This window comes from Pan paniscus, chromosome 8, assembly GCF_029289425.2.
Source record: "Pan paniscus chromosome 8, NHGRI_mPanPan1-v2.0_pri, whole genome shotgun sequence".
NCBI lineage: Eukaryota > Metazoa > Chordata > Mammalia > Primates > Hominidae > Pan > Pan paniscus.
Genome location: NC_073257.2, coordinates 85,073,553 through 85,096,866, shown reverse-complemented (window position 1 = coordinate 85,096,866; position 23,314 = coordinate 85,073,553). Strand labels below are relative to the sequence as shown.

Genomic DNA, 23,314 nt, shown 5'->3' with positions numbered 1-23,314 from the left:
GACCCATTGGTATGCTGTCTTCAAGAGATCCATCTCACATGCAAAAATACACATAGGTTCAAAGTAAAGGGATTGAGGACAACTTATCAAGCACATGGAAAACAGGAAAAAGCAAGAGTTGCAATCCTAGCTTCCAACAAAACAGACTTTAAACTAGCAAAGATCAAAGAAGACAAAGAAGAATGTCACATAATGATAAAGGGTTCAATTCAACAAGAAGAGCTAACTATCGTAAATATATATGCACCCAACACAGGGGCACCCAGATTCATAAAGCAAGTTTTTAGAGGCCTTCAAAGAGACTTAGATTCCCACACAATAATAGTGGGGGACTTTAACACCCCACTGACAATATTAGATCATCAAGACAGAAATTAACAAAGATATTTAGGACCTGAACTCAGCTCTGGATCAACTGGACTTGATAATTATCTACAGAAGTCTCCACCCCAAAACAACAGAATATACATTCTTCTCATCACCATATGATACTTACTCTAAAATTGATCCATAATTGGAAGTAAAACACTCCTCAGCAAATGCAAAAGAACTGAAATCATAACAGGCTCTCAGATGACAGCACAATCGAATTAGAACTCAAGACTAAGAAATTCACTCAAAACCATACAATTACATGGAAATGTAATAACCTGCTTCTGAATGACTTTTGGGTAAATAATGAAATTAAGCAGAAAACAAGAAGTTCTTTGAAACTAATGAGAACAAAGGTACAACATACCAGAATCTCAGGGGCACAGGTTAGGCAGTGTTAAGAGAGAAATTTATAGCACTAAATGCCCACATCAAAAGCTAGAAAGATTTTAAGTTAACAACCCGACATCACAACTAAAAGAACTAGAGAACCAAGAGCAAACAAATCCCAAAGCTAGCAGAAGACAAGAAATAACCAAAATTAGAGGTGAACTGGAAGAGACAGAGACACAAAAAACCATTCAAAAGATCAACAAATCTAGGAGCTGGTTTTTCCAAAAAGTTAATAAAATAGATAGGCCACTAGCTAAACTAATAAGGAAGAAAAGAGAGAAGAATCAAATAAACACAATCAGAAATGATAAGGGGGATATTACCACTGGCCCCACAGAAATACAAACAACCATCAGAGAATATTATAAACACCTCTATGCATATAAGCTAGAAAATCTAGAAGAAATGGATAAATTCCTGGACACATACACCCTCCCAAGACTGTGAATCCCTGAACAAACCAACAATGAGGCTCTGAAATTGAGGCAGTAATAGCCTACAACCAAAAAAAAGCCCAGGACCAGACAGATTCACAGCTGAATTCTACCCCCTGTACAAAGAAGAGCTGGTACCATTCCTACTGAAACTATTTCAAAAAATTGAAAGGGAGGGACTCTTACTTAAGTCATTCTATGAGGCCAGCATCATCGTGAACCAAAATCTGGCAGAGACACAACAAAAAAAGGAAACCTCAGACCAATATCCTTGATGAACATTGATGCAAAAATCCTCAACAAAATACTGGCAAACTGAATCCAGCAGCACATCAAAAATCTTATTCACCACGATCAAGTAGTCTTCATCCCCAGGATGCAAGATTGGTTCAACATATGCAAATCAATAAATGTGATTCATCACATAAATAAAACTAAAGGCAAAAACCATATGATTATCTCAACAGATGCAGAAAAGGATTTCAATAAATTTTGGCATCCTTTCATGTTAAAAACACTCAATAAACTAGGTGTTGAAGGAATATACTTCAAAATAATAAGAGCCATATATGACAAACCCATAGCCAACATCATACTGAATGGGCAAAAGCTGGAAGCATTCCCCTTCAAAACAAGCACAAGACAAAGATGCACTCTCTCACCACTCCTATTCAACATAGTGTTGGAAGTTCTGGCCAGAGCAATCAGGCAAGAGAAAGAAATAAAGGGCATTCAAATAGGAAGAGAGGAGTCAAACTATCCCTGTTTGCAGATGACATGATTCCATATCTAGAAAACCCTATCATCTCAGCCCAAAAGCTTCTTAAGCTGATAAACAACTTCAGCAGTCTCAGAATACAAAATCAATGGTGCAAAAATGCCGGCATTCTTATACACAAACAACAGTCAAGCCGAGAGCCAAATCACAAATGAACTCCCATTCGCAATTGCCACGAAAAGAATAAAATAACTAGGAAAACAGCTAACAAGAGAAGTGAAAGATCTCTAAAAGGAGAACTATAAACCACTGTTTAAAGAAATCAGAGATGACACAAACAAATGGAAATACATAGGAAGAATCAATATTATTAAAATGACCATATTGCCCAAAGCAATTTATAGACTCACTGCTTTCCCATTAAACTACCACTGATATTCTTTGCAGAAAAATCTATTTTAAAATTCATATTGAATCAAAAAAGAGCCTGAATAGCCAAGGCAATCCTAAGCAAAAGAACAAAGCTGGAGGCATCATGCTACCCAACTTCAAATTATGCTACAGGGCTACAGTAATCAAAACAGCATGGTATTGGTACAAGAACAGACACAGATCAATGGAACAGAAAAGAGAACCCAGAAATAAGACTGCACACCTACAACTCTCTGATCTTCAACAAACCTGACAAAAACAAGCAATGAGGAAACGGTGCTGGGATACCTGGCTAACCATATGCAGAAAATTGAAACTGGACCCCTTCCTTACACCATATACGAAAATTAACTCAAGATGGGTTAAAAACTTAAGTGTACCCTGGTGTGATTCTGTCCTGTGCGGCTGTTCTCTTGAGCAGTGGTGGTTTATCTCCATCCGCCTTCTCTCCCACCTAAGTGTGTGCCGCCACCCGATGGAAGATTCGATGGACATGGACATGAGCCTCCTGAGGCCCCAGAACTATCTTTTTGGTTGTGAATTAAGGCTGACAAAGATGATCACTTTAAGGTGGATAATGATGAAAATGAGCACCAGTTATCTTTAAAAACAGTCAGTTTAGGGGCTGGTGCAAAGGACGAATTGCACATTGTTGAAGCAGAGGCAATGAATTACGAAGGCAGTCCAATTAAAGTAACACTGGCAACTTTGAAAATGTCTGTATAGCCAACTGTTTCTCTTGGGGGCTTTGAAATAACACCCCCAGTGATCTTACAGTTGAAGTGTGGTTTAGGGACAGTGCATATTAGTGGACAGCACTTAGTAGCTGTGGAGGAAGATGCAGAGTCAGAAGGTGAAGAGGAGGAGGATGTGAAACTCTTAAGTATATCTGGAAAGCAGTCTGCCCCTGGAGGTGGTAGCAAGGTTCCACAGAAAAAAGTAAAACTTGCTGCTGAGGAAGAAGATGATGATGATGATGACGATGAAGAAGATGAAGATGATGACGAAGATAATGATGATAATGATGAAGATGACGAGGAAGCTGAAGAAAAGCACCAGTGAAGAAATCTATACAAGATACTCCAGCCAAAAATGTACAGAAGTCGAATCAGAATGGAAAAGACTCAAAACCATCATCAACACCAAGATCAAAAGGACAAGAATCCTTCAAAAAACAGAAAAAAACTCCTAAAACACCAAAAGGACCTAGTTCTGTAGAAGACATTAAAGCAAAAATGCAAGCAAGTACAGAAAAAGGTGATTATCTTCCCAAAGTGGCAGCCAAGTTCATCAGTTATGTGAAGAATTGCTTCCGGATGACTGACAAAGAGGCTATTCAAGATCTCTGGCAGTGGAGGAAGTCTCTTTAAGAAAATAGTTTAAACAATTTGTTAAAAATTTTCCATCTTATTTCATTTCTGTAACAGTTGATATCTGGCTGTCCCTTTTATAATGCAGAGTGAGAACTTTCCCTACCATGTTTGATAAATGTTGTCCAGGTTCCATTGCCAAGAATGTGTTGTCCAAAATGCCTGTTTAGTTTTTAAAGATGGAACTCCACCCTTTGCTTTGGTTTAAGTATGTATGGAATGTTATGATAGGACATCGTAGTAGCGGTGGCTGGACATGGAAACGATGGGGAGACAAAAATATACACATGAAATAAAACTCAGTATTTTAATAAAGTAAAAAAAAAAACCTTAAATGTAAAACCCAAAACTATAAAAATCCTGGAAGACAACCTAGGCAGTACCATTGGAGACACAGGCACAAGCAAAGATTTCATGATGAAGATGCCAAAAGCAATTGCAATAAAAGCAAACATTGACAAATGGGATCTAATTAAACTAAAGAGCTTCTACACAGCAAAAGAAGCTATCATCAGAGTGAACAGACAACCTACAGAATGGGAGAAAAATTTTTTTCTCTGATGAAGGTCTAATATCCAGCATCTACAAGAAACTTAAAGAAATGTATAAGAAAAAAACATTAAAACGTGGGAAAAGGACATGAGCAGACACGTCTCAAAAGAAGACATACATGTGGCCAACAAGCATATGAAAAAAAAGCTCAACATCACTGATTATTACAGAAATGCAAATCAAAACCACAATGAGATATCATCTCACACCAGTCAGAATGGCTACTATTAAAAAGTCAGAAAATAACATGCTGGTGAGGTTGTGGAGAAAAAGGAATGTTTTTACACTGTTGGTGGGAGTGTAAATTAGTTCAACCATTGTGGAACACCGTGTGGTGATTCCTCAAAGACCTGAAGACAGAACTACCCTTTGACCTAGCAATGCCATTACTGGGTATATACCCAAAGGATTATAAATCATCCTATTATAAAGACACATGTAATGCACGTGTATGTTTACTGCAGCACTATTCACAAGAGCAAAGACATGGAATCAACCTAAATGCCATCAATGATAGGCTGGGTAAAGAAAATGTGGTACATATACACCATGGAATACTTGCAGCCACAAAAAAAGAATGAGATCATGTCCTTTGCAGGGAGTGGATGGAGCTGGAGGCCATTATCCTTAGCCAACTAACACAGGAACAGAAAACCAAATACCACATGTTCTCACTTATAAGTGGGAGATAAATGATGAGAACACACTGACACATAGTGTGGAACAGCACACACTGGGGCCTATCAGAGAGTGGAAGGTAGGAGGGGGGAGAGAAGCAGGAAATATAGCTAACGGGTAGTAGGCTTAATACCTGGGTGATGAAATAATCTGTATAACCAACCCCCATGACACACATTTACATATGTAACAAACCTGCACATGCTGCACATGTACCCCTGAACTTAAAATAAAAATAAAAATAAAACTAAGCTTCAAAGACAGTATGGTATACGAGAGTAAGAAATGATCTGTGGTCAGGAAGGGATGAGTGCGATGAGAGTAGAACTCATTAGGGGCTGACATCTTTCCTCACCCATCATTCCCATCTTCATTTACCCGTCCTTCAATGCCTCACTCAAACTCATCTCTTCTATGAAGCCCCTCAGGTTTACCATGTACAGTTGATGCCCATTATTCATGGATTTAGTATGTGTGAATTCACCTAGCAGCTAATATTTATGTATAACCCCAAAATCAGTACTCACTATGCTTCTGAGGTTATTCACAGAATGTGCACAGTGGCACATTCCCAGCTGAGGTCCAACAAGGCACCACTGCCTTCTTGTTTTAGCTCTCATTGTAAACCAGGATCCTTTTTGTGATCTACAGAATGGTATGTTTTTTGCATGTTTGTGCTTTCGTGGGAGATTTTGCTGTTTAAAGGGACCCCCAAATGCAGTGCAGATGGGCTATCTAGTGATCCTAAGCACAAGGAGGCTATGAGATCCTTACAGGGAAAATGGGAAAATATGTGTTTGATAAACTCCAGACATGAGTTGCGGTGCTGCTGGCCATGAGTGCAATGTTAATGAATCTATAATGTATGTTAAATAAGGTATCTTTAAACAGAAACACACACAGAACAAGACTGTTAACTGATCAGTTAACAAAAATGTTGCAACCAGAGGATTACAGGAACCTAACCCAGTGTTTCCCCTAGGAGCAATACTTAATTGCTAAAGAAATTAGCTTCAGTATTCCCTAATTTATTGCTTGTGGCAGCTTTGTAAAACATAACTACTGTGAATAACAAGAATCAACTGTAGCTTAAACTCAGATGGCTCTCATTTAGAACTTCTTTCTACCTCCTAATTAGCCCATTATTATACATGGCTTTATATTCTAACTATTGGTATTATACCGCCTAGCTCTTTGTTGTGTACTTTTTAATAAATAAGAAAATAATACCAAAAAAAAGGGCTGGGCACAGTGGCTTACACCTATAATCCCAGCACTTTGGGGGTCTGAGGCCGGTGGATCACCTGAGGTCAGGAGTTCAAGACCAGCCTGACCAACATGGTGAAACCCCGTCTCTACTAAAGATACAAAAATTAGCCAGGCATGGTGGCGGATGCCTGTAATCCCAGCTACTTGGGAGGCTGAGGCAGGAGAATCGCTTGAACCCGGGAGGCAGAGGTTGCAGTGAGTCAAGATTGTACCGTTGCCAGCCTGGGCAACAAAAGCAAAACTCCATCTCAAAATTAAAAAAAAAAAAAGAGTTTTACACACTACTTCTTGGGCAGACCCACACATTCCTTTGGAGTGTTACTCATAATACCTGATCTATGCAGAATCAGCGAATTCAAAGCTCTGGTATTTTAGAAAAGGACAGCTTCCGCCTGTTATGTTTCTTTCAGGAGTTTTAGACCTGGTGATACTGCGGCAGCATGACCTTGTGTGAACTCTTGCACACTCAGAATTTTGGCTGTGGCATTTACCGGATGGTTTTCAGCTCTTTATCACCAGATTCCTCTGCTCTGCCATGCATGGGACAATAGTACCAACCTACCATGTGGCATGTCCATTTGATTATCCACAGATACGATCGACATAACTTGCCTCAAGTGGGACCGCCTGCTCCTTGAATATCCCTCACTTGTCTCACTGCAAGTCGAATCAGCTTTCTGATTTTCATTTAGAGTCATAAATAAATATTCATTTAACCAAAGGATCGCAAAAGCCTCTGTGCTGATCCAGATGCAGGCCCCCTCTGCTCTATCCATCTTGCAAGTTGCTGTCAGATCATGGCATTCATCACCACATCACCTAAACCCATTTCTGTGGGATCAAATCCAGATGGCTCACCCTAGCACACAAGGCAGGCCTTTGGAAGCTCAGCCCACCCCACCTACTTTTCCGGTTTCATTTTCCAGTAGGCTAAACTCTCCACACACCTCTGCACAGGCCTGCATATCCCCTCTCAGAGACTAGCTCACTTGTTTCCTATCTGAAAGGCCCTTTCTTTTCCTCTCTGCTGTGTAAACCACACACACACTTCCACCTGGATCCAAGTCCCACTTGTCTTGACTGCTCCTGTGTTTGTCCCTTGACTGGACTCCTACAGGACCTGTCATCTGTCTCGCTGTTCATCCTTTCCTTACATTTTCTGTGTCGTCATCTCAATTCTGCTATGCAAGTTCCTAAAAGGCAGGATTTCATACATTTCTAACTCTCCAGCACAGGGCTGTGTGCAGATTTTTGGATGAAAGTATAAACCTTTTCACTCAACCTGGTTCAATACTTGAACTCATTCACTGCACCACAAATGAACCACCAACTGTATTAGTTGCTTTCTTCAAATAAAATAATTGGTCAGAGAGGATGTAGCCAGCCTCCCAGTACCACTGGTACTGATGCATTCAGGAAAATGTCTGTGCATGCTGGAGAGATGGGACTATTTGAAAACAGGAATAGCAGAATTCTTCACAGTGCCAGGACCACAGCAGATGCTCAATAACACATTGGTTAAAAGAATGATGTAAGATGTTTTGAGCTCAATTCTTTTGTGTGTAAATATCTCATCGATGACACAAGCCACATGGCATACCTCTGTCCACTACCTCCCAAATAACCGGCTTTTGGTCATTCCCCAAGTGCCCTCCAGGAGGAACCTACATCGACCACTGTACCACATGTCTTGAGAGAGAAGAGGATGTTGACATGGGTGCCGTTGGACACTCCTCGGCAGGAGGTGTTGGTCAGGAAGAGCTCCAGGCCACCCACCAGCTCCCTGGGGATGTTCACTTCAATGGCATTTGATTTGCACAACACAGGGACTGCAGAGAAAAGGGGCCACTGTTAGAGCCAGGAAACCTGAATCGGGAGGAAGGCTTTTAGGAGAAATAATTTCACCCTCACACAACCCAAGCTTTTTGTTCCATCCCCAAGGAAATCAGAGGGGCTGAAAACAAGTTGGTGAATAAAACCACTATTCCTAACTCCCAAGATTATGGTGAAATAATGTCCCTCAAATATATGGTTCCCTGAATTAGGAAATACCAGGTTCGACTTTCAATTCACCAAACATTGGTTTCGAAGTGTAGACAGCATAACTCTGTGAACTGAAACACCTAAGATATTAACTTTCAGCACAAACACAATTTATTAGCAACACAGAAAAAGTGCTGCTTTGATCTAGGCCTAAGGTACATAACGATACTGCTGTGACTTTACCATTAATTACTGCCTCGTAAAACAGAGACAATAAAAACAGTGTTAGTGCACTTGGGAAAGGCTTCCAAATTGTCCTTGCATTGCTCAGGAAACCATAAACTCTGACTATAAATTTCACCACTTTACCTTAATATAAAAAAGATTGCTTTTCCTTAGCATTCCCAGGTTCTTCTCTAGACTCTGCAAGTATCCTGAAAAGAATACTTGAGTTCTGTCAGAGTCCAATACATGAAGACATATCATAACAATGGTATTGTGCAAAGAAATCAGAAATAGGTGCCCATTACATATTTGTTATATGAATGAATGAATATTCTGGACATCAAGAACTAGATTTCCAGGCCAGGTGCGATGGCTTATGTCTGTAATCCCAACACTTTGGGAAGCCAAGGAGGGCGGCTCACTTGAGGTCAGGAGTTCGAGACCAGACTGGCCAACATGGTGAAACCCCGCCTCTACTAAAAATACAAAAATTAGCCAGGCATGGTGGCACACGCCTGTAATCCCAGCTACTCAGGAGGCTGAGGCAGGAGAATCACTTAAACCCAGGAGGTGGAGGTTGCAGTGAGCTGAGATCACATCACTTCACACTCCACCTGAGCAACAGAGTGAGACTCTGCCAAAAAAAAAAAAGAAAAGAAAAAAGAAAAAAAAGAATTAGATTTCCAGAAAATAATTCTCAGAGGATTGTTAACCCTCATATCCTAAGTGTAGGGAGAAGAATATGTTCCTCAGGCCTTTCAACTGAGTTCACTTAGTTTCAACCCTGTTAGAAAAGATAGGAGATGTATCAATGTCTTATGCTTCCATATTGAGTATTAGTCATACAACTAACCATAGAAAGCAGTCAAAAATCAAAGGTAAACAGCAAAGGAAAGTTAAGTTTTTGGTAATCTTTTCTTAGAGATCTTCTCTGTTAAATGATTCCAGAGTGATGATTCAGCAATACACACTGCTCGAAGAGCCATTGTTCTAAAAGATGAGAACCCTGACACACTTGGGGGAGGAAGACAAAGAGCTTTGGGAGAGGAAGAAGTGTAATCAGAGTAGAGACAAGTCCCCCTGCCCCATGTACTACCTTGGCAAGTGTGGTTATCCTCAGACAGCACCAGGCCCCGGGGACATTCACACTGGTAGCCTTTCTCAGATCCAAGGCAAGAGTGGCTGCAGCCACCATTGTTATTGTGGCATCCTTCAATGTCTGCAGTAGAAACCAACAGAAAAGGGAATAATCTCGTAACCCTCTACCCCAAGAATTCTGGCACTTTGCATCAGGGATTATACTTAACTTATGGCAGCATCCCTGGTGCCTAACCTAGTGACTGGACATTCGGGCAAGACCTCAAGGAATGTTTATGAAATATCATAGCTACAAAGAGCAATCTTCCAACATCCATAACTCTACCCAATTAAGCTGGTCAGGAATTTTGTAGCATGTCCTTCAGGTTGGGTTTGTCTGATGTTTTTCTCATGGTTAGCCTGGGGTTATGAGTTTTTAGGACTAGGACCCAAAAGTCATTTCTTATTTGCTGTAACATTTAATCTACCCAATTTGACATTTTATAGAGCATTATTGATGTAAAAGAGACTGATGGAATATGAATTCACCTGAACTGGCTGGATGGATCTGACTTATTGTGGACTGGCTGGGTCACCTGGCCCTCTCCTCAAATATTTAGGACAAGAGCACTGGGGGTAAAGGGCTTTGGGCTGATAGCACACTATAAAAAGGAGGCCTGGACAACATGCTGAGTCCATTCAACCAAACCCTTGGTGATGGTCCTTTCACAGGATGGTTTTGTTTAATTTTCCTTTTTTAATGTTTTACATATTCAAAAAGCAAACTCAAGCCAAATGGACAAAAAGGAAAAATATTCCATTGAAAACAAAAGAATCTACAAGGTGATTTCAAATTTAACAGAGAAAAAAAAATGACCTTTGTGGGACTTGGACATTATCTTCTAGGTCAGAGGTTGTCAAATTCTAATCTGCACACATTATTACAAATAAAGTTTTATTGGCACATAGCCATGTGCATTCATTTACCTTCATGGCTGCTTTCTCACTACAAGAACAGAGTTGAGTAGTTTCTACAGATTCTGTATGGTCCACAAAGCCTAAAGTATTTACCATCTGACCTTTGGAGAAAAGTTTGCTGACCCCTGTTCTAGGTTAAAGTAAAGAAAGGGGATGTTTTCAAAACATCTGAGACACTCAGGTAAAGAGAAAAGCTGATTTCCAGTTATAGCTATAACTCTCTCAGTTCAATAATAGTTTTTAAAAAGCAGTTATTTGGAACATCAATAAATTAACTTAGGATGAATTAGTTTTTGTGAAATGTATGTAGAGAAAAATATGGCAATGAATTACTCTTTGCAACACTTAAGAGATTAATACCAGTTTATACATCTGTATTTTTTTTTGTTTTTTGTTTTTGTATTTTTAGTAGAGACAGGATTTCACTGTGTTAGCCAGGATGGTCTCGATCTCCTGACCTTGTGATCTACCCGCCTCGGCCTCCCAAAGTGTTGGGATTACAGGCGTGAGCCACCGCACCCGGCCATTATACATCTGTGTATTTTTAAAAGATAAAAGCACACCTAGAGGCTTTTGAAATGGCTGAAGATTATATATAATACTATAGAAGAAAGCACAAAAATATGCTATAAGATGTTAAAATGAACATTAATAGCACTTTTTTTCCGTAAAAATTACCTTCCTTAAGTCATTTTATTTCTCTGAGTCACAATTTCAATATCTGTAAAATGAAGAGGTTGTACTAAATGTTCATTCAGGATATTTCCAGGTCTAAAAATACAAAATACAAAATAAACTGAAAATTTAAATTAGCTTAAAATATTTAAGTCTCTCAGGAAGATATACCAAAATGTTTAGAATGGATATATCTGGCAAATGGATTGTGGGTCATTTAAATTATTTTCTCTTGCTCCTCTATATTTTCTTCTACACTTTTATGATAAAACAAAACAGGTCAGGTGCGGTAGCTCACACCTATAATCCCAGCCCTTTGGGAGGCCAAGGCAGGTGGATCGTGTGAGGTCAGGAGTTCAAAACAGCCTGGCCAACATGGTGAAAGAACACGAGGTCAGGAGATCGAGACCATCCTGGCTAACATGGTGAAACCCCATCTCTACTAAAAATACAAAAAAAATTAGCAGGGCATGGTGGAAGTCGCCTATAATCCCAGCTACTGGGGAGGTTGAGGCAGGAGAATCGCTTGACCTGGGAGGCAGAGGTTGCTGTGAGCTGAGATTGCCCCACCACACTGTAGCTTGGGTGACAAAGTGAGACTCTGTCTCAAAAAAAAAAAAATTAATAATAATAAATACAAAATAAGTAAAACAAAACAATAAAAATTACTTAAAAACTAACAAGAGCTGAATTAATGCAGGAACAGAAAAATACTGCATGTTCTCACTTGTAAGTGAGAGCTAAACAATGGGTACACACAGACATAAAGATGGGACAAATACAAACTATATAAAAAGAGACACAGGGAGCCTGGCACAGTGGCTCACACCTGTAACCCCAGCACTTTGGGAAACTGAGGCAGGTGGATTGCTTGAGCTCAGGAGTTCGAGACCAGCCTGGCCAACATGGTGAAACCCTGTTTCTATAAAAATACAAAAACTAGCTTGGTGTGGTGGTACACGCCTGTAGTCCCAGCTTCTTGAGAGGCTGAGGTGGGAGGATCACCTTAGCCCAGGCAGGTGGAAGCTACAGTGAGCCAAGATGGTACCACTGTACTCTAGCCTGGGTGACAGAGTGAGACCTTATCTAAAAAAAAAAAAAAAAAAAAAAGACACTGGGAACTCCAAAAGGTAGGAGGAGGGAGCAAGGTGAGGGTTGAAAAACTACCTATTGGGTACTACATTCACCATTTGGGTGATGGGCTCAATAGAAACCCAAACCCAGCATTAAGCAATATATCCATGTAACAAACCTGTGCATGTAGCCCCTGAATCTAAAAAAAAAAAAAAAAATTAAAAAGAGCCTTTTTTTAAAAAAAAAAAGAACATATAATTATCAAATAGCTTAGCTAAAGAAACATATATGTTTGGACTATCAATAAAACTTAAGGGTTATAAACAGGAATATTAATCCTAAAGTATAACTCACACTTAATTTTCATCTTCGGCTAAAATATTTTTTCAGTTATGGTTATTAGGTTTTAAGATTATATAAGGGAGGATTAACTGCAATCTTTCCAATAAAGTACTCATAAATAATTACAAATGTTTTTATGGAACATTTTATTAATATTCAAATATACAAAGATTATTACATAAAATAATTAAGAATTAAGGAGGACTCTGGATACTACGCCTATTCAATAAAGTTTAAAATATGTTTAGACTTATTATAAGGAACAGTAATTTAATATTCTGGTTAATGGTCTCTCAGTTAATAATGCAAAGTTTGTTGCATGAAATAAAATATGGACAGTAGCCATAATTTTTCCTTTTGGGGTAGTATTTTTATTATTTTGAATATTGCTAGAATAAAGTGAACTTTTGTAACCAGTACCACAGCTCTATTATTCCACAAATTTAATTATCCTAAGGAACAAATATATGTCCTCTGTAAATAATAACAATTACACCATTTATCTCTCCATATAATCTGCAGGGTGTCATGAGAACTCTGACTTATTAAAGTAGAAGTGATGGGATTTTTTTTTTTAGCTGGAGTCTCTCTTTGTCACCCAGGCTGGAGTGCAGTGGCGCTATCTTGGCTCACTGCAACCTCCACCTCCCAGGTTCAAGTGATTCTTGTGCCTCAGCCACCTGAGTAGTTGGGATTACAGGCGCCCGCCACCACGCCCAGCTAATTTTTGTATTTTTAATAGAGACGGGGTTTTACCATGTTGGCCAGGCTGATCACGAACTCCTGACCTCAAGTGATCCACCCGCCACAGTCTCCCAAAGTACTGGGTATTACAGGCGTAAGCCACTATGCCTGGCCGAAGTGATGGAATTTTAGTTGTGATAATTTGCAAGGGTAAATGTGCCTTAGAGAAGGGATATTATCTAAGTTTCATATAATAATGGTAGGCAATTTCCATTTCAAATATTTGATATATATTATGAATTCTTTTTTATTAGTTATATAAATGTATAAAGTCCTATAAAATGTCTGCTATTAAAAATAGATCTAAAAGTAAAATAAAATAGATTATTTTATTTATCCCCCCAAACTGTATTCCTCTCCCATAAACACAAAGCATATGGGGAGGAGAGGAAATGGTTTCATGTAAACCAGTTTCTCAAACTTCCAAGATGATAAAAATCACCCGTGGAACTTGTTAAAAACACAAACTCGAAGTCCCCATCTTAGCTCCTCTGAAGCCAAGGCTCCAGGAGAGGGTCTGGGAGGGGCTAAGCGTAAAAGCCCCAGGTGCTTCTCAGCAGCAGGGAAGTTTGGGAAACACAGCTGTCGGCCAGTGGTTATGCTACTGCCTCTATTACCTGGCCAGTCCAGGTGTGCTCCTTGGACCAGCAGCATAGCTGACTCCTAGAACTTGTTTAAAAATGCAATATCTTGACCTGATCTCAGACCTACTAAATCAGAATCTGCATTTTGACAAGATCCTAAGTGATTCGTGGGCACATTAAAATTTGAGAAATACCAAATATCCACCCTCCTTTTTTTTTTGAGATATTTTCTCTCTGTTGCCCAGGCTGGAGTGCAGTGGCGCAATCATAGCTTAATGTAGCCTCAAACTCTTGGGCTCAAGTAATCCTACTGCCTCAGCCTTCTGAGTGGCTGGGACTACAAGCATGCACTACCATACCCAACTAATTTTTATTTTTTAATTTTCTGTAGAGATAGTGTCTTACTATGTTGCCCAGGCTGGTCTTAAACTCCTGGCCTCAAGTGATCCTCCCACTTCAGCCTCCCAAAGTGCTGTGATTTCAGGCATGAACCACTGCACCTGGCCAGAACACCCTATTTTTATTTCTCATATAAAAATGTGGCTTTCTGTCTCTTGCAAAATTCCCTCCTGTTAAATCTTAGAGACAAAATCAAAACTGAATTCTGTCCATAGCGTGAGTATTCTCAATGTTGATGAACGCCTTTTGTCATTTCTTTGCACAGCCAAACTGTTGCTCTCTTCGGACACTAAGGCAGTTTCCTGAACATCAGAGAATAAGCCAGTGGCTTCCTCTGGGCTCTTGATTTGGGTCCCTTCTTGCCCATTCTCACCTTCACAAGTCCTGCCATCACTTCTTAGCACACGGCCAACCCCACACTCACAGCGGTAGGAGTTTTTGAGGTTCACACAGATCTCACTGCAGCCACCATTGTTTTGCTCACATTCATTTTCATCTGCAGAAGAGAAACCACACTGTTTCTATACTGCTGAGTGATTCAGCCTTTTCCCAACCCCCCGGGCAGAATTTCCATATCTTTTCAGTTCCTGTTGATGCACCTTCCACCACCCAGCTCCCCCTCTGATCCAGTATCATCACTCCCATCCACCTGATCTCCTCAACCACGTTATTGGTTCATCTGCCCTTTGCTGAGTGGAAGGTACCTAATTGCTTGCCAATTACCTTCTCTTCAGGGAAAAACAATGGGAAAATGAAGTTCCTTTTGAGTCGTGGGTACACCTACTTATTTGTATTGGTGAATTTCACTTTCTTTAATGAGTTCCTGAGAAGTTGCTAAATACATACAAACTTATAAAGTAAATTGTTTTAAGTCATGAAAGGAGCTTCCATTACAGAAGGAAATAGCTGATAAAATATTTTGTAAGGCAATTTTCTTTTGTAACATGAACTATTACCCTCAAAATCTGTTTTTTAAATTAATATATTCTCACTCTGTACTTAAGCAATGATTGCTAACCTTTTTAAGAATCTGATGAAAGGTATGGACTCTTGAAAAAAAATGCACAGTTGGCAGCAAATGTCTATGCTTTTCTTTCTACAAACAAGGAAAAGGAAGCTTGGGAGCTAAATTTGTCATAGTCCTCAGAAATAACAGGCCTAGATAGGACATAAACCAAGGACTGGGGTTAAACACCCATGCGATGACAGGAGGCATGACCTTGGCCCCAGGAGAAGAGATAAGCTGTGACTGAAACCCTGCTTAAGTCTAGGACCCCAGAAGATGTATCCCCTCAATGAGATGGGGAGAACTTTGCCCAGTGGCCCAGGGAAGCAATAAGGAAACTCTGCCCAAGGCTCTAGGAGAAAGAAAAGCCTTCACAAACAATGGAAGCCCCAAGCCAGGGCTCTGCCATGGCTGAAGTACGGTTTTACACTTCCCACATGGTATGGGGAAACTTGAAGCTGAGAAATTGATGGAAAATTTGGCCTAGGTCTGATAAAGCATCTGTGATGCTGACAGGAGCATTTGAAAAAGTGCTCTGTGTAAAACTTCCTCAAACCAGGTGCTGTGGTTTGGATATTTGACCCCTCCAAATCTCATAGCGAGATTTTTCTTTTTTTTTTGAGACGGAGCCTCTGTCACCCAGACTGGAGTTCAGTGGTGTGATCTCTGCTCACTGCAACCCCTGCCTCCCAGGTTCAAGCGATACTCCTGCCTCAGACTTCCGAGTAGCTGGGATTACAGGCACGCACCACCACGCCCAGCTAATTTTTGTATTTTTAGTAGAGACAGGATTTCACCATGTTGGCCAGGCTGGTCATGAACTCCTGACCTCAAGTGATCCACCTGCCTTGGCCTCCCAAAGTGCTGGGATTACAGGCATGAGCCTCAGTGCCTGGCCTCATATTGAGATTTGATCTCGATGTTGGAGGTGAGGCCTAATGAGAGGTGTTCAGGTCTTGGAGGCAAGTCCCCTGTGAATGGCTTAGTGCTGTCTTTGCAGTAATAAGTGAGTTCTTGCTCTATTAGATTAGTTTCAGCGTGTTTAAAAGGAGCCTGCCACCTCCCCCTTCTCACTCTCACTTCCTGTCTTGCCATGAGATCTCTGCACACGCCAGCACCCTTCACCTTCCTCCATGAGTGGGAGCAGCCTGAGGCCCTCCCCAGATGCTTAGTCTCCCAGCCAGCAGAATCATAAACCAAATAAACCCATTTTCTTTATAAATTACCCAGCCTCAGGTATTCCTTTATAGCAACACTAAACAAAGATACCAGATGTCACGAGTGGTGTCCTACAGAAAAAACTACAACAGAAGATGGTCTGCCACAAGACACTTACATGAGGGATGATCCACTGTGAGAGAGCATCATCGTGATAATTAGAGGCTTTGAACTGGAGATAACAGAATTATCCAGAAAAATCCATAATACAAGTATTTAAAGAATTAGTAAAAAGATAAAAGAAAGGATAATAAGCAAAATAAAAGAAGTGTGTAAAAAGACAAGGCAGAACTGAAAACAAACAAACAGAACTTGTAGAAATGCAAAATGTTGATAATATTAAGAATCTTTATCAGGGCCCCTTCTTTCCCTTTCCTCATTATACTGCCTGGAAAGTAGATGGTTAGAGGCCCACAGCCTTCCTGGATGTAGACATGGTGACATCCGTGCTTGGGTAGGTCACTTAGAAGCCTCTATTCCAAGCCTGGACTGCTTATCTTGGACTGTAGCAGGACAAGCCGCAGACAAAACCCCTCAGACAGCGAGTTAAAGAAGGAAGGGCTTTATTCGGCCGGGAGCTCCGGCAAGACTCAGGTCTCCAACAACCGAGGTCCCCAAGTGAGCAATTCCTGTCCCTCTTAAGGGCTTACAACTCTAAGGGGGTCTGCGTGAGAGGGTCATGATCGATTGAGCAAGCAGCGGGTACGTGACTGGGGGCTGCAGGCACCAGTAATCAGAACAGAACAGAACAGGACAGGGATTTTCACAGTGCTTTTCCATACAATGCCTGGAATCTATAGATAACATAACCGTTTAGGTCAGGGGTTGATCTTTAACTACCAGGCCCAGGGCACAGCGCCGAGCTGTCTGCCTGTGGATTTCATTTCTGCCTTTTAGTTTTTACTTCTTCTTTTTTTGGAGGCAGAAATTAGGCATAAGACAATATGAGGGGTGGTCTCCTCCCTTAGGACTGATTTTTTTTTTTAATATGAGAGAGAAATAAACTTCTACTTATTTAACCCATCATTATTTGGGGTTTATTGTTATAGCCAATGAAGATACTCTATGCCCCAGCAGTTCCATTCTTATGGGTACCTGCTAGAGAAAATCTCACACATTGGGTAAGGTATCATTTTTATGTTAATTCTAAGAACACACAAAACAATGCTATCTATTGTTATGGGTACATACATAAATAATAAAAGCATTAAAATGGGATGAGAAGAACACATGCTAATTTCAAAACAATGATTACCCCTGGAGGGTGAGAGAAGAAAGCAGGATGGGGTGGGATGGCTTTATTGTATTTACAAAATTGTATTTAAATTAAAAGAAAAAGGGGGTTGGGCACGGTGGCTCACGCCTGTAATCCCAGCACTTTGGGAGGCCAAGGTGGGTGGATCACCTGAGGTCAGGAGCTCAAGACCAGCCTGGCTAACATGGTGAAACCCTGTCTCTACTAAAAATACAAAAGAATTAGCCAGGCATGGTGGTGGGCATCTGTAATCCTAGCTACTCTAGAGGCTGAGGCGGGAGAATCACTTGAACCTGGGAGGTGGAGGTTGCAGTGAGTCGAGATTGTGCCATTGCACTCCAGCCTGGGCAACAGGAGTGAAACTCCATCTCAAAAAAAAAGAAAAGAAAAACAAAAAGGAAGCAAAACTTAACTCTAGTTAAATCTAGGTACATGAGTGTCTGTTATATTATTTTCTTGTATGCTGCCTGAACAAATTATATAATTAAAAATAATTAAAATTATTACATTTAAATAGAAACTAAAGGAAAATTTACACATGCTCACAAACACAAAACACTGTCTACAATTTCAGAGGATTCACCATCTCCCTGAAGTCCCACAGACCCCACATAGGAACTTGGGGCTTTGATAGAAAAAGATTGTCTAAGATAAATTAAGGAAGAGATGTGAATGATATGCTACCTTTGATGTTTAAAAATGGCCAATAAGTAAACATATTGATATGATTTGGCTGTGTCTGCACCCAAATCTCACCTTGAATTATAATAATCCCCACGTGTAAAGGGTGGGGCCAGGTGGAGATAATTGAATCATGGGTGCAGTTTCCCCCACACTGTTCTCTTGGTAGTAAGTAAGTCTCACAAAATCCAATGGGGTTAAAAATGGGAGTTCCCCTACACATGCTCTCTTGCCTGCTGCCATGTAAGATGTGACTTTGCTTCTCATTCATCTTCTGCCATGATTGTGAGGCCTCCTCAGCAATGTGGAAGGGTGAGTCAATTACACTTCTTTCCTTTATAAATTTCCTTTATAAATCCAGGCTTGGGTATGCCTTTACTAGCAGCATGAGAACAGACTAATACACATATATATATTTACATTTTTAAATCTGACTGTAGAAACCCTGGAAGCACATATAAGAAAATAATACAACCGTTTCCTTGGGATGGAGTTGGGGAAGAGGGAAATGGGGCAAGAGGGTGACTGAGAGCTGGACAGTTTGCTGTATACTTTTTCATGTTGTTTAATTTGGGAACCATTTAAATGTATTACCTCTTCAAAAGTTATATTAAAACAAAAGCAAAGAAATGCATGAACAACTCCTGGCTTAAAATAAAGCCAAATATTTTTGAACAGAAATACATGAGGGTAGGCAGAGACTTCAGGAACCACTATTGCCCCTACCCCAAGGCATTTAGCATTAAATCACATACTCAAAATCAATCACACGAGATCCCTAACAACGCCTATGGCAGAGCCGAAACATGCTTCACAGGATGGTCAGTGGGGTTCATTTAGGAGGCTTTATTTATTGAAGTATTTATGTTTTGTTTTGTTTTGTTTTGTTTTGTTTTGTTTTTCAGAGACAGGGTCTTGCTCTTTCGCCCAGGCTGGAGTGCAGTGACACAATCAGAGCTGATGGCAGCCTTAAATTCCTGGGCTCAGGCAATCCACCTACCTCAGCTGAGACTACAGCTACTTTGGAAGGCTGCCACCATGTCTGGCTAATTTATTTTTATTTTATAGAGATGGGGTCTCACTATGTTGCCCAAGCTAGTCTTAAACTCGGCCTCAAGCAATCCTCTTGCTTCGTCCTCTCAAAGCGCTGGGATTACAGGCATGAGCCATTGCCCCTGGCTCATTTAGGAGACTGAAGAGCAAAAGCTTTTCTAAAACAAGAAGCTACTTGGGCCCAGGATGTCGAAGCTGCAATGAGCTGAGATCACACCACTGCACTCCAGCCTGGGCGACAGAGCAAGATCCTGTCTCAAAAACAAACAAACAAACAAACAAACAAAAACCAATAAGCCGTTTATGCTCCTTTCACCTTAATCTCCTACCTCAATCCTGACCTGTTACTGTTCTTCTTGGGGGACCAGGGTAGGGCAATCTTCCCTTTTCTCTCTAGACTTGTTTTAAATCTATTTGAGTCTGAATCCAAAAAGCTTCATAACATTAAAGAGAAAGAGAGATAATATTCAATCTTGGGGTTTTCATCTCTGTTCTCTTCTAGTTATAGACAACATAATATAAAATTCAAGAACTCTGGATTTCCTACAGACAATCTGACTCATCTTTCTTGCTACTCAGAACAACCAAAATTGTATCAGTGAAGCTAGAGGAGTAAGTCCTTAGATAATTCTAGACCAGTGCTGTTCAACAGAAATATAAAGCAAATTACATATTTAAAATTTTTTAGTAGTCATATTAAAATTTTTAAAAAATAAACTGGCGAAATTAAATTTAATAATATATTTTATATAACCCAATTATATGCAAAATATTTTCACTTTGATATATAACCAATATTAAAGATATTATTATTATTTTTAGAAACAGAGTCTCGTTCTGTCACCCAGTCTAGAGAGCAGTGGTATAACCATGGCTCACTGTAACCTTGAACTCCCAAGTTCAAGTGATCCTCCCACCTCAGCCTCCTGAGGAGCTGAGACTATGGGTACCTGCCATCATACCCACATAATTTTCATATTTTTTGTAGAGATGAGGTTTTTCTTTGTTGCCCAGGGTGGTCTCAAACTCCTGGGCTCAAGCCATCTGTCAGCCTCAGCCTCCCAAAGTGCTGGGATTACAGGTGCGAGCCACCGTGCGTGGCCAAACATCACTTTTAAAATTAAAATAAAATTAACATTCAGTTTTTCAGTCACACTAGCCACATTTCAAGTGCACCATGGCCATCTGTGGCTACCCTAGTGGAGGGCACAATTCTCCGCTGTCCCTAATCATGATACAAATTTGGCGTGGGGCTTTCGGTCCAGGCATAAACTAAAAAGCAAACACCATTCCAAGTGTTTGGAGACACACACTGGGAAAATGATGGTGCTCTGAGGCAGGAAGAGTTTTTGATTTGTCCTTTCGATCCTAATAGCCTGATTCTACCTTTGATGAGTTTCTTACCAAAGCATGTCTGCCTGTCAGGGCCTAGCACAGTTCCTGGAGCGCATGTGCACTCGCTGGTATCTGAGCAGCTGCCATGGCAGTCCTCGTCGCAGATGTCATAAAAATCTATGGAAGAATAAAGATTATCTTCATGAGAGCAGGAGACCAGAAGACACTCTTTCATTTTTTAGAGATGGTGCGGGGGGTCGGGGGGGGGGTGGTATCCCTATGTTGCCCAGGCTGGCCTCGAACCCCTGGGCTCAAGCAATCCTCTCACCTTGGCCTCCCAAGTAGCTGGCACTACAGGCATAAGCCACTGCATCCAGCTGACCCTCTTCTTGAGAGAGCCTCATAAGTGCAGCCTGGGGGATGAGTTTCCAGCCACCATCAAGGGAATCCTCATTGTTCAGGGTTTATATAAACCAATGGAAAACAACAAACTAGGGCATCTTCTGTCATCTAGATCAATGATTCCCAACTTCAGATCCACAGGCCCTTGAGTGGCCATAGAGTTTCTGCAAATCTAAAACCTCACCATACAAGAGCTATAGACTAAGAAAGTGTTATGTCCTACTCTTCTAGTGTTCTATTTAAAAAATGAATACAGACATTGACAGGATTAATAACACAGAAATTAAAAGTATTACTGACATAAAGTAGCTTCTTCCCACTGTATATCACTTAAAAAAATCAGTGGACACTAAACACAATCCAATCACATGGATGTCTGATTATCTATCTATCTATCATCTATCTATCTATCTATCTATCTATCTATCTATCTATCTATCTATCTATCTATCTATCTATCTTAAAAAGGGGTTCTCCATACTCAAAAGTTGGAAATCCACCATTTAGATAATCTAAATCAATGTTTCATTTTCTTTTTTTCTTTTTTTTTTTTTGAGTCAGAGTCTCACTCTGTCACCCAGGCTGGAGTGCAATGGCACGATTTTCGCCTCACCGCAACCTCCACCTCCCGGGTTCAAGCAATTCTCCTGCCTCAGCCTCCCGGGTAGCTGGGGTTACAGTTGCCTGCCACCACGCCTGGCTAATTTTTGTATTTCTAGTAGAGACAGGGTTTCACCATATTGGCCAGGCTGGTCTCTTGGCCAGGCTGGTCTTAAACTCCTGATCTTGCGATCCACCTGCCTCGGCCTCCCGAAGTGCTGGGATTACAGGCGTGAGCCACTGCGCCTGGCCCAATGTTTCATTTTCTAATGTTTTGTTTGAATGGAATTCAGACAAAATTAAAAAGAACTGATCAAAGTCATAGCTCCTTTCCCCTTCTATTTCTTCAGGAATTTTTCAGAAGTTCTAAGAAGAGATCTCAGAAATCAGAGGTATCTTTAGCCCCACATCAATGTTGTTCAGATTGAGATATAGTTGCCACTGTAACTGCATATCCTATAATTGGCACTTTTGGACTCCACCTGTGGCCTTGTTGGTGGAGAAAAAGAGCACAGGGAAGGTACTCACGACCACAGTAGACGTGGAAGCAGACGCTGGGCTTGGTCAGACGATACACATAGTAGCCTCCAGGGCAAGCCTTGACTTCCACCGTGGTGTTCCAGAGACAGCAGTTCCCATTGAAGCTGGCACAAGCCTGGCGTTGCACAATGCCGTCGCCTTCTAGGGGGTGGCTGCCATTGAGCCAGACAGGTGCGTGGGTTCCACAGTGGTTTTCTGGTATGCAGAAGGTAGGCATGGCATCTCCCGCCATGCCTGTGAAGTGGTACCACTCCCCATTCACATGGTTGTCACATAGAGGAGGACCTTGAGACTCATCCAACTGGTGGTCAGTGTTCCTCCAGGGCTCATTCAGGCTGATGTAAGCAGAACAAGGATCTAGGGCTGGAAATGAAAAAGATACCTCAGAGTACCTGGAGTGTTTCGGATCACACCACCAACAGCCCAAGTCCAACTTCTTGGTCTTGCATTTGGACATTTTTGAATTCCAGAGAGAAATTAGTTAAGGTCACAAAAAAATAGCTGTTTAAGGTTCCTCAGGTTGATTTAAACATGTTGCATAAATGCCCTTTTCAAAAGTATTTCAAACCTAAAGTTAAGTGTTAGCATTGAACTGAATTTTTATCCAGAGTAATTATTTGATAGAAGGATAGTTGATCAGACCAAGGGAGGTTAGGATTAAAGACTCACTGAACTCTGCACGAGTCAGACCACACTCTGAGTATTTTGTTCATACATGGAGACTGTATTATTATTATTTTTGAAACAGGGTTTGGCTCTGTCGCCCAGGCTGGAGTGCAGTGGTACAACCATGGCTCACTGCAACCTCCGCCTCCTGGGCTCAAGTGATCCTCCCCACCCAGCCTCTGAAGTAGCTGGGACCACAAGCGTATGCCACCACACCTGGCTAATTTTTTTTTTTTTGGTAGAGATAGGGTTTTGGCAT

General features: G+C 40.8%; 1 protein-coding gene and 1 pseudogene across 1 annotated transcript in view; one reads left to right on the top strand and one right to left on the bottom strand.

The window, feature by feature from the left end:
- OIT3 (oncoprotein induced transcript 3) overlaps positions 1 to 23,314 on the bottom strand; it is a 44,605-nt gene that overhangs the window by 16,888 nt on the left and 4,403 nt on the right. The window contains exons 2-6 of the mRNA XM_003815977.6: positions 22,378 to 22,752; positions 20,917 to 21,024; positions 14,673 to 14,795; positions 9,523 to 9,645; positions 7,887 to 8,047 (exon numbers count right to left, since the gene is read on the bottom strand). Of these exons, the coding sequence (XP_003816025.1) occupies positions 7,887 to 8,047; positions 9,523 to 9,645; positions 14,673 to 14,795; positions 20,917 to 21,024; positions 22,378 to 22,752 (890 nt within the window). The remainder of the gene's footprint in view (positions 1 to 7,886; positions 8,048 to 9,522; positions 9,646 to 14,672; positions 14,796 to 20,916; positions 21,025 to 22,377; positions 22,753 to 23,314) is intronic.
- Positions 2,825 to 4,480, top strand: LOC106635172 (nucleophosmin-like; annotated as a pseudogene).